Genomic DNA, 15,125 nt, shown 5'->3' on the forward strand with positions numbered 1-15,125 from the left:
AGAAGATGCTTATCAAATCTTTTCGTTAGTTGAGAAAACACTTAACTTTTCTGGTACAGATTCTAGGATGGTAGAGGAGTTGGGAAGCAGAGAGAGAGCTCGAGTAACATCCCAGTAGATGGCAGTCTGGTATGAAGATTTTTAAAACCTTTGCAATGTCATCGGTACTCTCTGAAAGCAGAGGAGCTTCCCAGGCTTCTATCTCTGTGGCGTGTTCTTGTTTCTTCTCCAGACTCGTGTATCATAACTGTCTTTCACAGCCAGACTGTTATTGTCAAAGTTAAACAGTAAATTATATAAGAGTCTTTCACAGTTGGTGGTGTTAAAAGTCACTGCTGTAGAGGCAGGAATGTAAACAGGAGGGAAAGGAGAGGGCTGGGGAACCCTCCTGTCCTAATTCTGCCAGAAGTAAACAAGTACGGTTTGTTGTCTGACACACACTGTGTGCAGTCCATAACCTGATGAAAATATATATATTTTTTTTTTAAGGTTCAGAGCTGTCAGTTTACATCAGTGGTTCCCAGCCAGGGAGGTGAACTTGCAAATGAAATTCAGAGTGCAGAGGAACAACCTCTGCCAGACGTGTGCTGTTGAGGGCACGTTTTCACTGCAAGAATGTGAAAGTGCAGCAACCACAGGGGAAGAATGAACAGAAATAAACAGGGAAGGCTCAAAACATTGTCAGTTTGCTCAAGTGAAACAGCCAGGCAAACTTTCTGGCTGCAAACAGGGACGGTAATCTCTTACAGAGCCGAGTTCGTGATGCTTTGGGGCTTTCATTGCACTCAAAAGCAAGTTAATGACCACAGAATTTCAGTGTTAGTCTGTTACCTCAGAAGGCTACTAATCTTACTCTGTGCTAGATTTAAGGAGAATGCCTGTAAATACCCATGTGCCTATTGCTGTGTTCCCTTTGGAACAAGGCTGTATCGTGTAGGAAATTGAAGGAATAGGGAAACTGAGTTAATGCCCAAAGCAGTTTTTCTAGGCTAGGGAATGGATGGTGGGAGAGCACACCGATATGTTTACATATAATAAGGCTATGTGCTGCCTAGAGTATATCCAGCATCCTCCTGGGTGTAAAAAGTGGGATTCTGTTAGACCTGATCCTGAAATCAACCATTGCTGTGATCACCCGCTATCATTTCTTCTGAAATGTAGTTGATTAAACCAGTGTGATACAAATAGAAAACAAAACAAGCACTTGTAGTAGCTGCTACAGTGCTGTGTTTTGGATTTAGGATGAGAATAGTGCTGATAACGTGGGGATGTTCCAGTTGGTGCAGAGCAGTGCTCGCACAGAGCCGAGGCCTCTCCTGCTCCTGGTGCTGCCCGGCCAGCGAGGAGGCTGGCGATGCCCCAGGAGCTGGGAGGGGACACGGCCAGGACAGCTGGCCCAGGCTGCCCAAAGGGATGTCCCACGCCATGTGGCATCGTGCTCAGCAACAGCAGCTGGGGGTGTCAGCCACTGATCGGGGATGGGCTGGGTATCGATCAGCAGGTGGTGAGCAATTCCATCGTGCATCACTTCTATATTTTTTTATTATTATTTATTATTATTATTTTCCCTTCCTTCTCTGAGATTATCTGTCTCTATCTCAACCTGCGATTGATTTATTTTATTCTTTACCCCATCCCAATTTTCCACCTTGATAATAAAAAGGGCAAAAGTGGTAAAAACTAATTGATTAGCTTAAAATGGCCTTGATATAATAATATGCATTTGGAGGGATTGTATTTGTGAACTAAAAATAGAAGGCTCTTTCCTTTCCTAAATCTTGCAGTGGTGACTACCCAGATAGTACTCAAAGAACTAGCATTAATATTCACTGGGGTTGCTGTCAAGCCACTTTACTTGGAAGCAAAGCACTTTAATGTCTCTCCTATTGACTTTTTAGTTGAGCAGCAATGCATAAAGCCAGGAAGTCTGAAAACCTTACAGCCTTCTGCTTGTTCTTGTTTGTTTAATTATGTATGACTTGCTGGTCTGAAATGTGTTGCTGTTAGACAAAATAGAATCACAGAATATCCAAGTTGGAAAGGACCCACAAAGATCATCGAGTCCAGCTCCTGGGTCCCCAAATGACCACCCCCCAAAAAAAAAATATATCTGACCATGTGCTCGAGCATTGTCCAAATGCTTCTTGAACCAGCAGGCTCAGTGCTGTGACCACTGCCATGGGGATTCTGTCCCAGTGCCCGACCACCCTCTGGGTGCAAAACGGTTTCCTGATATCCAGCCTGAATAGTTAACTTCGCTTTTGCTGTGGATCCTCATAGACTGTTACTGCTATTTTAAATGCAGAAGATACAACTCTTTGAGTTCTTTACGTGACTTGTATTAACTACATTTTGTAAAAGAAAGAAAAATGTAAGTAGTTGGAAAACTTTTTACATGTATGCACTACTGAGGCTTTAAATAAAGAAACTTACATCCGTTAACTTATCCAGGCCACAGGTAAACTGCTTCCTCTCGATATTTTTCTAAGCAGTGCTTACTATAAATGGAAATGGAGAGAACAGGTAACACTGAAACAACATTGCTAGTAAAGATAAAAAAACATCCCCCTATAAAATAAAATGTAGAGGAGGTTTGATTTAGAGGGTGTGGTCGCTGAGAGTTTAAATAGAGCATTACTTGTGAGCAACTCTATTGTAGCGGTACACTGTATAGACATAAAGAAGTAAAGATAGTTAGAAAAATATGCCAGAAATAGCAGATCTAATCCATTCCATACTGTCATTTGACTGAACAGCAACAGCAAAACTGCAAGCTATACACCAACAGCTGTTCTTTGAAATAATCCTTCCTTTAGCAGTGCTGAGTTAGGGCTTCTTGCTGTGTTTTGCCAGTAAAGTCATTGTTAAGCTGAAGGCTTTTTTAAAAGTACTGAGCAGGCTCGGGAGCTCAGCTCCAGTTGGAAGGCTACAAGAACTACTTCTGGCCTACTTTGCCAGTGTCACCTTAAGATGTTTACTTGCTTTATAGCCTCCTTACCTTTTATCAGGTGTTGCCTGAAATGATAGAAAGTATATTACTGAGAGAAATACGAACTGAATGTAGTGAATCTCTCCTCTTAGAAATTCTTGAGATATGTTTCTCTTTCAGCTTGGATGTGGGAAAACAGAAGAATTTACTTCTGCTTCAGGCTGTCAGTTCTGACATTACAGCTGTTGCTCTTATGCTGAGCCATGAGTGCGTGCTAAGGTTTGGGTGAAATGCTGGTATGGGATTTCAGTTCGTAAGTTTGTGGGCCAGGAGCAAGGATTGCAGTTGACCTCACGGTGATGTATCTGTGCAAGGATAACCAAACGATAGTTGAGAAATCCTAATTCCTTTTGTCACTTTGAAAGCAAGACTCTTGTCTGTTTACGGTATAGAGAAGTCAGGGGCATTCAGGCCGTGATTACACATTCATCAGTACTACCATCTGAGCTGCCTTCAAAGCAATCTCTGCCCCTATTACTCATGTTTCCAGTTGCTCGGTGTGCTGTTAGCTCAGCCATTTGAGCAGCTGCACAGTGAACTGACTCTGAAATACTACTCGGGCAGAGGGGCTTTCCCTTTTATTCTTTTTTTTTCCTTTTTTTTCTTCTGGATTTTCCTTTTTTCCTTCCCCCTGGGTTTTTCTTTCCTTGCAAGGGGCAGTGAGGACTGTTTTTGGACATGGTATTTTTACAGCTGGATCAGTTCCCCAGTCTGGTTTGCTACCCAAATGGTAAATGCCTGCAATGGTATGACTAGGGGAATGAACTTGTATGGATACAAGCAACAATAGCAGAAAAGAGAGCTAGAGGTGGAGACTGCATAAGCTGGTACTGCTGCCCAGATTTGCTCATCAAGCTGTAACTTTGGAATGCCAGTGTCTAAATTTGTGCTGTAATACTGAACACTTGAGCATGCTGCAGTCAACAGTGCCTCGTCCTGTTTCTGTCACATTCCTTTGGATTACAGAGCTCACTGATGTAAGAACAGCTTCAGTGATAGGGACAGACCTAATTGGCATCCCACCAGCAATATGCTTTGGGAATTCCTGCTTCAAATTAAACATAAACTGCTATCAACTCTTCACTTGTCCAGCTGGGAATGTGGAAGGAAAAACTCATTAGATGTGCTCAAATTTGCCGTCGTCAGAGGTTCTGAATTGCCCTCGCTACAACATCTGAAACTTGCAAATAAGTTTTCTTTCTTGGGTAAAGTGAGCAGTCTTCTGTTAACTGTTAACTCACAGCATCAAAGAACTGATTTGTGTGGGTTCTGGCTGTGACTGAAAGACTTTTGTTCATCATACTGTTGAGCTAAACTGAAATTTATATTTGTGTATGACACTTGCTATTTCTTAGCATGTTTTATGACTTAGCAAGGAAAATAAAGAAAATTGGTGCTTTTGCAAGCATGAACAGTTGTTTAAGCAGCATATTATAGTGACTAGTTTAATTAAAACTGTTTAATTTTTGTGTAAAAACACTAAAGATGCTTCTCTCAAAAGAGGTCACCTGATCTTGGTTTTCATTTCTGGATATAATCCATCTTGGAAGGAGCAGGCAAATTGTCTGAATTTCTCAGACTGCCTTTTGAACCTGTCATAGCTGTTTTTCTTGGCCCAGGAGGAATCGTAGGTGTTCAGTTCTGTTCATCTCGTAAACTTTCAGATGTATGGACATCTTTAGTGGTGTAATTCATTGTTGATAAGAATGCTTGTCAAAAAGATAACTTGGAAACACTCATTTGTTGGGCTTTGTTGTTTTGTTTTGTTTTGTTTTTTTTTTTTTTGTCAGATTCCTTATTCTGAGATTTGATGCTGTATTTTAAGTTCTTCTGTGTCCTTCAAAACCATGGATGTGTTTGAAGAGCAGGCTAATTCCTCTGAAACTTATTTTGCATAACTAAGTCTAAAAATACAGTGCACAACTAAAGTTAGGAATATTAACCCAAGGAAGTCTAAGAGGTTATTGCAATGTATGAGTAAAAAATTTTTGAAGATGCTTAGAGCCAAATGGAAAGTTTCCAGAATTTGGGCTCATACTTTGTGACTAAAGATTTGATTTTTCCATTGCACGCTGTTATGTAAGAACGTGGACAGGAACCAGCATCCTACATCAGCTGTTAATAACACATCTAAACCTGGTAATTTTGGAACATGCCCAGAGCAGCTCTGCGAGGAGAGGGAAACTTTAAATTGATGACTTCCTGTTACTTCCTGCCTTCTATTCATGAACTTGCACTTTCAAAAGCTTTGCAAGGAAGCAGGGTATGTTTGCAAAGCTTGAGTAGGAAGAAGGCTTCATTGATGAGTTTATGTACCAACAGATTCCATTCTGGAAATTTTATCAAGTGTATATGTTTCTCAAAAGACAAAAACCAGAAGCTTCATCTGAAAATTCATGATGTGTTCGTAGTTTATGATATTAACTTAACAGCAGCATGTAAACTTAACGAAAATGGCAAAAATGAAAATTCTGTAAACATTGTTTAATTTGCCATGGTAAGTGCATATATACTTAAAACTAGCATCTTGGATGACTTCTAGGACATTTTGTACTGCTTTGTGACATAAACCATACCTAATTAATTGTCACTTGAAAAATTGAGGGTGAAATTGAATTGTGAAATTGTTGTGAATCACGTTATTGCTGTGAATAAAGTGACTATCATTCAGACAGTCACTGGGAGACAAAGCTGCTGGCCTCCTTGCACCTCCAAAGCAGCGAGGGACTTCTAGCAGGTATATTGGAAACTCATTGTAATGAGGCAAACCAAAAAATCCAAAGCTATCCTCTACCACCTGGTTAAATCATTATGTTGTATGTGGCACTATGAATAACAGTATTAAGTAGGGAAGCGTGCAGCTTTTTCTTGTAAAAAAAAAAAAAAAAAAAAAGGTGTAGCAAGGATGTTTGTTTCACACAGACTCGTTTTGTTCAAATACTTTTAATATTTTTTTTAATTAAATCTGGGAATAAACAGATAAAGCTGTTTGATTTTGATCTCCTGAAATGTCGGCAGATTATACTGATGTTATTTGTTGATGCAAGTGGTGAATGAGGGTTCTTGGTGAGTTCTCATGTTCCATGTACATCTCTTAATTCAACTAAATGTAGCATCAACTAATTTTTTTTTCTAGGGTTTTAGGGACTAATTTTTCAAATTGGATCTTTTTTTTCCCAGAGGATGAATTGGCTTTGATTTTCTATAATTTCTAGGTATCAGATGATGGTCGATATGTCCTGCTGTCCATTCGGGAAGGGTGTGATCCAGTGAACAGACTGTGGTACTGCGACCTACAGAGAGAATCTCAGGGTATATCAGGTATGTGTTTTCTTGCTTTGCAGCTTTTTCTTTATTTTATGACAGTTTTAAATATTCATGTTTGAACATATATATTGAAATATGTGTTGCTTAATCTCTTTTTTCTAAGAGTGTGAGAAATAACAGTTAAAGAACTTGGTTTTCTTTGTTATGTAACAGTAGATGAAAAAATCCATTCTTAGTTTTGTAGTTTGCTAAAAGGGCACAAGGGAAAATTGAAATAATATAGGCAGTCTTAGGCTTTTTTTTTTTTAGGTTTTTCTACACCAGTAGTATTTTGTTCAATTTTTTTCATGATTCAAAAATGTGTGTTTCTCTTAAAGAACTGCTCAGCCCTATAAAAACAGAAACATAAACCCCACAAAAAAGATTTCTATGCTTTTTTTTTTGTTTGCAATAGTACCAGGACATGAACAAAATACTATAATGTTTTATTACTAAAAACTTTGCTTTGTAGCACTGTTATTCTTACAGTAGAAACATCTACTAAGGATTCAAACACACATCTATGAACTGTCATTTACTTGCTTGGATAGTTGACTACCATTTGGCTTTTGTAGATTTGTTGTATTATCTTCAGTACTATGGGTAGAAAGTAAGGTGCTGTGGTTGATGGTTGGCATAGTTAATTTTTCTGATGATTGGTGTTTTTTGTACGGTCAGATTATTGTATTGTTGAAATCTGTTTCTTAAAATATGCTTTACACAGAAGAAAACAACTTAGTTCTTTTTGATTCTTTGCTGCTTCTATTTTCAAAAACTTCAGGGACAATAAATAATGCAGTACCTCCTTGTTAAATATTGGATCTTAAGAAACTTGTTCTCTTGGCCATAAACAGAATATTCAAGGCGTATGAGAGTGATTAGAACTGATAGCAGCTCTGCAGTAGGGAGTGTATTTTTTTTCTCCCTGTCAGTGCCTTTATTATACTGCAGGGTTGCATGGTTGTCTCTCAATTAGATCAATAGTTGATCAATAAGACTTAGTATAGTAGTTTGAATTTTGGTGAGTTAAGTGTTAGTGATGATAATATACTTTTAAATTCTTTTCCAGGGAGATTTGTTTTTTTTTTTTTTGTTTGTAGGCATGTAACTCTACCCTTTTAAAATATTTCTTAATTACTTCTAAATTTGTCTCAGGCAACTTAAGTAGTTGTTTAATGTCCACTTGAATGTAGAAAATGTAGCAGACCTAATGTAACTTATCACAGATGCTTTCCATGGAACATCATTACGTGTTACATTTCCATGGAACATCATAACTGAGTAGGTAAAACTGTTTAGTATAGTGAAGGGGTTTTGTAAATGATAAATTGTATTGTCATTCAAGATGACATTTTCCAGCTAGAGAATAGAATGCATAAAAAGTGTAGCTCTCCTCCTCTGTTCACCCTCTCATTTATAGATACACCGGATAACCTTGAAGATAAAACTAGGGGAATCAAGTCTTACTTTAAAAATATCTGTACTTTAAAAAATATTATCCTTCTAATTTTTAGAACAGAATTTATTTATAATGAGAAGAATTTATTCCTTTGGTTACATCTAAGATACTACTTATGATTTCCTTTCTCACTGACAGTTTAATCTCTGTGCGATAGGGAAAGAAAACCAGGACAGTTAGTGTATTTCCAGTGCCCTAGGTGGTACTTGAAATTGAGGAAAAAAATATAGTTTCTCAGACATTTCTCTTCCTTCCTTGCTCTTTTAATCCAGGTTGTCCAAGGATGCTGTCATTCTCTTTTTTCTTTATGCTTTAGATTTTTCAAGTATTATACTTCTTTAGACTTATTCAGGGGGTGTTGAACATCAGAGGCAGTGAAGTCTTTTTAGAAGGTAACAAGTTAGTTGTTGTTGTTTTGTTTTGTTTTGGTGAGGAAATAAAAGCAACTGCTAATCAGAAGGTAATGGATGAGATTTGAATTCCTATGAAGCCTGTAACAAAACCCTAGTTATAGAATGACACATTTCAACAGATTGTTTTTAAAGCTACTCTGTAGCAAATATTGGTTATAAATACCATTTCAATTATATAATCACAAATTTATTTTTAAAGTGCTTTTTCCCAAGGTCAACGTGCCACTGCATAATTTGAAATGCTCATGTGTAAAGTGATGAGCTAAAGAATTTTCTGTCACTTAGAATTGCACAAAAATACACAGAGCTGATTCTGATCTGTGATTTATTACCTGAAAAACCTATTTCCAAATGTCAAGTTAACTAACTTAGGCACACCTTTCTTGCTTTTGATTGCTAGCAGTGCAATCTTTTCTTTTGACAGGAGGTAATCAAATTTCTTAGTTGTTTAAAGAGTTTTCTTTAAAAAGGTGTTTTCAGAGTCAAGAAATATGACCACAGAAGATTGAATTTCTTTTCCCTCTGATGTACTGAGGGCCTCGTGGAGTTAATTGTAGTTCTGTTACTATTTCTCTGAGATGATGGTTGCAGTGAAAAAGGTCACTTGTTTGGCCCACTTGCTCACAAATGGTTGTGAAGTCACAAAGTTCAGTGTTGCGACCTCAGTACTGAATGTCAAAAATGTCAGGTTGTTGGAAATTTGTCAAGGTGTCTGTGAAATTAGATTAATTGTGGTTCAAGACCAGTAGTTTATTCCCAAGACATGGAAACTTAACATTTTACTGGGAAATAAATTCCATACTTTATGTTTCAAGAAAAATGTGATAGTTTGTTTTGTTTTTTAAATAATGCAATTGTTTATTTGTAGGAATATTTTTGGTGATTCAAAAGCAAAGATGATGAGTTATAAAACCCCAAAATAAATACTGTTATTAACACTTTCTGCTTCTGGAAAGTTAGAAAGAATGTTGTGGATGATGGGAGCTGGGAAAGCGTCTTTCTTGTTAAGAATTAAAATAGCCAAAATCTAGAGGGAGAAGAGAAAGCTCCCATATCTGTAGGGTAGATTCTTAGAGAGAGGGTTGAAAATGGCAGGTTGTATTAAAAGAGTGTGTGTGCGTGCATGTTCCTTTTACAGCCTTCTCTTCTTTTATACCTGTGGCAGTCTGTATTAGAATATTCTGTGTAATGTCTTTTTCAGTAGGAAGGATGTGAGAACAAGGTAACGTACGACCTAAAAGTTGCATCAGACCTAGGTTTGGTGTGTTCTTATTGAAAAATTGGTAGTTTATTATCTCATATGCATCAGATCTTTTAATTACTGAATCTTTTTCTGGAGATAGTAGTAACACCTGTTAGTCTCCTTTGCTGGTGTTATTGAAACCACAAATTCTTGCCTGCTTATGTTTATATGGTGGGGCATGTTTCACAGCTTTTCAGTTGTCATATTTAGTGTCACATTTTAGCATTCATCTGATATCTGATATTCATCAAGATAGCCACTCTACCTGTGGCTATCTTGATTTCTAGACAGAATTAATGTCTAAGGGTAACAGGAGTAGTATTGTTTTTGTTGTTTTAACTTGGGTTGTCTTACACCTCAGTCATCAAGATTAAAACTTGCTTCAGTGGTACTGAACGAATACTCCAGAGATTTCACAGCATCAGGATCTGCTGTAGCCTTGAATAAGTCAGTAGAAGTATGATAAATTGAAAAAGGTAATTTCTTGAAAGCAATCCAGTCTTACCCAAAAAGAACCAAGTTGCTCTATTCGGTGGAGGCTGCACAAAGAAATTTCTCTTAGCAATAACACGTCATCAACACCATTCCCTGAATGAAATTAGATATTTTTTTTTCCTTCTCTTGAGCCTGGATGGTTATTAGTTGTGTAGTATGTACAGTGATAGAACTTAATAGTATTCTTTATTTCATACTTTATCCAGTAGTGTCATTCATTAACACAGTGAAAAAAGCAGTAATTAGTGTCTTCCAAAGGTATATTCAAATGATCTACTTTTCCAGACTATAGTCTTCTGAAGTCTTGTATTTATAATTTAACCTTCTCCAGTGACAAAGTCTTTTCACTTTTGTTTTATAGGGGATGAAAATAAAGGCTGAAAAACCTCACCTTAGGGAGAAGTGAGAGAACATAAAATATATTTGGCCTCTTCAAAAAAAATGATGGTGCATTTTCGTAGTGTGCCTCTTAATCAGTAGCAGTCTCCAAAACTGACAAAAATCCAGTTTCCAAGGCAGCTGGGCTCTAATTATCCCAATAACACTTCTAAATGCAATTAACTGATTATCTAGATAAAATTTTACAATGAAGCAGTATAATTAATTATTACTGTCCTCACAGGTTCAAGAATGAACTGAAGGCAGCTAAAAGGCAGTTCCCATCTATCAGTGTATAATCTGTACCTTTTTTTGCTGTATTTCCTGAAAAGGAGAAGACAAGTCTGAGATATTTTGGCACCCCTTCGCTGTGGTCCCAGTCAACATACCCTCTACTGCCCTTTTCTCTTGCTGAAACAGAGACCTTGAGCTGAATTTACAACCAATAGGGGAAGCAGCAATGCATCCATAGGTTTTGTGTTCTTCTCAGTACTACCCTCCTGTTGGAAGTCCTGAGCCCTTCAGGTCTTCTGTCTGATTGAAGCATGTGTTGAGGCTTCCCACTGCTCCATCTTTGGGGTGGGGTGGGGTGGGTGCGTAATTTAAGCTATGCTTATGCTCCTACACTAAACTAACTTGTGCCATTACACTGAAGCCAAGAGGCACAGGACAGCCCTTCCCCATGTGCCAGAGCTCTCTTCACTCCCAGGCATTGTGACTGTGGCCAAGTTGTCTACAGAGAATGTTTTTGGCAAACACTGTCCCCCATACTGTGACCACATATTGTCTGCTAATTGGCACAGACCAAAAATGTGACAAGGGGTCATGCTAACAGTTAAACAGCACAGAAGTCATGGAGCAGTGCCTCAATCCCATGCCCCAGCTCTCTCGTATACTCGTGTATACCTGGTTGATTTGACACAGCAGCCTGTTTTGTGTTGATTTCTTCTGCAGCTGGAGTTGTGAATTACCTGGCATTGAGCATAGACTTTTATCTAGTTGGCATGTTTCCAGCTGAGCTATTCCAGAGCTGAGGAGATGGCAGCATCAGATGATAGAAGCGAGGAGAGGAAGCAATACAGTTGCAGTCTGCCTGAATGAAAGTTACATGCCTTTAAGGAGCAATTGTCACAAAACAGGGATGGTAAATGATGGTAATGACTGTAATAGATCACTTCTACAAGAAAGCTGACTTACAGAAACCTCTGTTTCCTTAAGAGATTATCTCCATCTTCTTTCTCTATGCGCATGTCTGTTATTCTTGTCCGAGTGCTAATTTGTCACATACAGAATTGTTTAGGCTGGAAGGGACCTCTTGAGATTACCTAGTCTGATTCTGCCTGCTCTAATAGGGTCAGCTAGAACGGGTTAAAGTTCCCCATAAGAAAAAGTAAAGATAAGGCTTCTCCCAATTATCTGAAGACCATCTCTTCTTATTTTTCCTGATCAGGAAGGTCTGTAGTAGATACCCACTACTGTCACTCACATGTTGGTTTGTCTGCTCATCTTGACCCATAGCTTTTGAGTGGCTCCTGATACATCCCAAGCCCACCACAACTCCATGATCCCAGTGAGCTTCATAGCCCTGTGACAGCACACAACACAACTCCTCATGTTTGTTCCCCATGTTGTGTGTTAATGAGAAGGCATTTCAGAGAGGCACCCAAACAAGCTGATTCCCCATGCGGGTTTGAGAACCTCCCAATGAGGCTGTTCAGCAGGCACTTTCTTCTTCATGTGCTTACACTTGGAGTGATTCCACTTCAGTTCTGCTGTGTTGATTGCTGTGTCCCTTCCTTTCCTGTCACCCAGGCCCTTGGCTTGCCTACCCAACCACAACTTCTCTACTTTCCGCTGTCATTTTTAGTTTAAAGCTCTCCTTATGAGGTTGGCCAGCCAGTTGCAAGGATACTTTTTGCCCTGCTTAGTCAGGTGGATAACAGTATAGTAGCACAGAGTGAGATGTAGTAGCTACTGTATCCTTAGTTTTTCTAATGGATCTGTATGGATGGATGTTTTCTATTCCTTAACTTGTTTTTTTTTTTATGGAAATAAGAGGTACTTAATCCCACTTTGCATTGTGAACCATTTGCTCCTACATTCAATCTACATGTAATGCTTATAGGTCCAAATAGGCTGCAGCCTTCACGATACTGCATGGAAGGTCAAGTATCCAGGGAGAAGCAAGAGCCTGTTACATGAGAAGCTGCAACATGAACTAGATCTTGTTATACCATGAAGATTCACTCAGATGAGTACCATTACTGATGCCTGAAGTATAGAGAAAGCTTCAGAAGATATTTTTTGCCTTAGTTGACTTGAGACACTTTAAGTTCAGGTTTTATCCCTTATGGATTACCTGAGACATGAAAATCAATGAAGTTTGTCCTTCAGTTGTGACATTAATAACAGTGCTCTTCTCTGTGAATTCTCTGATGAATAGTAAGATGGCATCTTGCTTATGCTGAATCTTAATACAAATTGAGTTAAAATGTCAGCAAATGACTTCCTACAAGTCTGTACACCAAGTTTCAGAATATGTGACTTAGATTAAAATTTCTTTCACTATCACAAAATAATGAGAGGAAAGGAATGAAAAGATGTTGGAAAATTGCAGTGGCTCCAGTCCTTGAGGGAATGATTGATCTCATGACTAAAATAATGCATGGGCTTGATGCACTTCTTGTATAGGTTTGTTTTCTACAGAACTTGCATACTTACCTGGAGGATGCCACTTGGTATTTTAATAGAAGTCCTCAAGTAGAAAGTAGATACAGAATGACACCCCTTCCAGTCTATTTGTTTACTTGAATTACTGTCATCTTCATCAGGGCTACATCACTGCTACAATTGTGACCTGAGGTGGTACAGTTTCAGACCTGGAAGGAGCAGTTAAGAAGCAGCTGTGTTTCTAGGGAACTCCTTAAGTTGTTTTCTGACTGTTCCTAGAGATGACAACTAATTCAGAAATCAATTCATAGTGTTTTACAACTGTATTCTCAGAGTCAAAATAAAGTTTAACTGTTATAACTGGAAAAATGTACCAGAAGGAAGGTTAGACAATGTGGTATGTTATTTAAAGGACATATATGGTGAATAGATACAAGGTAGTGGTTGGTTTTAAATTTGTATGTCCTTTTTTTTGAATTGGCTAATAACTGAGATGTAGGTTGTGTATGTAATAACGGGCCTAAGTTGTTCTAAGTCTCTTCTGATTTCAAGTGTTCATTAAGCTAATCCTATAGCTAGTTGCATTATTCACTGCAGTGAGATCCCATTTGGCTAGGATGGGTAATGAACTTTGTTACATTATGCTGTACTGCAAAAATGCAGTTACTGCTGAGTTCTGCATAAGAGGTAATGGGAGAGTCACTTCTAGACCCTAGAAGTCTTCAAGGAGGGAATGGTGGACTAAGTTGACCTGTGTAGGCCATTTGCTGAGGCTCCTGCATTCCTGCCTTTTTCCTGTAGCTATTAGGGAGAAAGAGTTCCTGTGAAATCCAAGTCATCGGGATAATTACAGGTAGCCTCTGGATGAACCTAGGCTTCTGTGCTGAATGCAAAGGGTACCCATGGCAGTGAGGCTGTTATCTCCCATGCTCATAAAATTAAAGGGAGAGAAAGAAATGGGCCAGACCACAAAACTAAAGACCACTCTCAGAAATTAAAAGGCAAAAATTCCTCCTGTGGTATTTGAAAAAAGTACACAGCAGAAGTGAGGGAGAAAATGAGGCAATTAAGATGCAGCTGTTCACAAAGATCTCAGAGAACTAGTTGCAGGACTATTTAAATGAGCATTAGTTATTTCAGAAATTGTACAGACAGGCAAAGAGGGAGCGAGGGATATTGAAAAATGAAAGAAAATGTCAGGATATTACAGGTATTAACTCTATCCCAGACAAAATCAGGACAGTCCCAGATGTACCAGATAACGCATCTGATATAGGTGCCTCCTACATGTTGTAAGGACAAAGTGCTTTGACAGTGTAACTCCAATTTAGTGACCTTAAAGAAGAGATGAAATAGCATCGAATTAGAAATAGGAGTGGCTTTGGTTACTTCAATCAAAATACCTTTACATCCTGTAGAAGCTTGCTGTGGAAAGATGTGTACCAATAGTCTGACTTTGCAACTGGAAGCTAAGATAACACTTTTTTTTTTTTTAAACACCATGCTAAGGTGGAATCAATTAAACTAGGTATTGGATTGTGGAAGGCGATTGACTACAGAAAGCTTCTGTCATATATGCCAGAGATAGTACTCTGGTTTTGTAATGAGGAAAGAACTGCTGATAATTTAAAAGAAAGGATCTAATACATGGATTGTACCTCAAAACTGAATGATTGTGACCAGGTTTCTGGTAGTATAAATGGTTCTGTAGGAATTCCTTGCTTCGGTTATCTTTTTTTCTTCTCCTTCCTTGTTCTGTTAGAGGCCTTGACATCCCTGTTCCCTACAGTGTTTGGACATGTACTTCAAGGTCTTATAGGGCCAAAATTATCATAAGTTATAGGAGTGTCCTTCATCCTGTTTAACTCCTTTCAGATGCATCAGAATTTAAATATTGTTTTGAGCAGCAGGTCAAAATAATAAGTACACGTTAATATACAAGTACGTAAGGACTAAAGCTACATTTCCAGTGTAGAAGCTCATGTGCTGATGGTACTGATCGTGTCTCTCCACAGCAGCATAATGGCTGTAGCAGCAAGGCGGAAAGATAAACGGAGGCAGATCTTACTACTCGTGTCTAGACAGGGCAAAACAAATGTAGGGCTTCTCTTAACTACAGAGGGATCAGGTTAATAAACTAAGGCCATTTATTCGTCCCAGATATTTTGTAGG

General features: G+C 38.4%; 1 protein-coding gene across 1 annotated transcript in view; it reads left to right on the plus strand.

Moving 5' to 3' along the window:
* Positions 1–15,125, plus strand: part of PREP (prolyl endopeptidase) — a 98,405-nt gene that overhangs the window by 16,405 nt on the left and 66,875 nt on the right. The window contains exon 7 of the mRNA XM_068677811.1: positions 6,205–6,310. Within this exon, the coding sequence (XP_068533912.1) occupies positions 6,205–6,310 (106 nt within the window). The remainder of the gene's footprint in view (positions 1–6,204; positions 6,311–15,125) is intronic.

The sequence above is a fragment of the Anas acuta genome, chromosome 3, assembly GCF_963932015.1.
Source record: "Anas acuta chromosome 3, bAnaAcu1.1, whole genome shotgun sequence".
NCBI classification, from domain to species: Eukaryota; Metazoa; Chordata; class Aves; order Anseriformes; family Anatidae; genus Anas; species Anas acuta.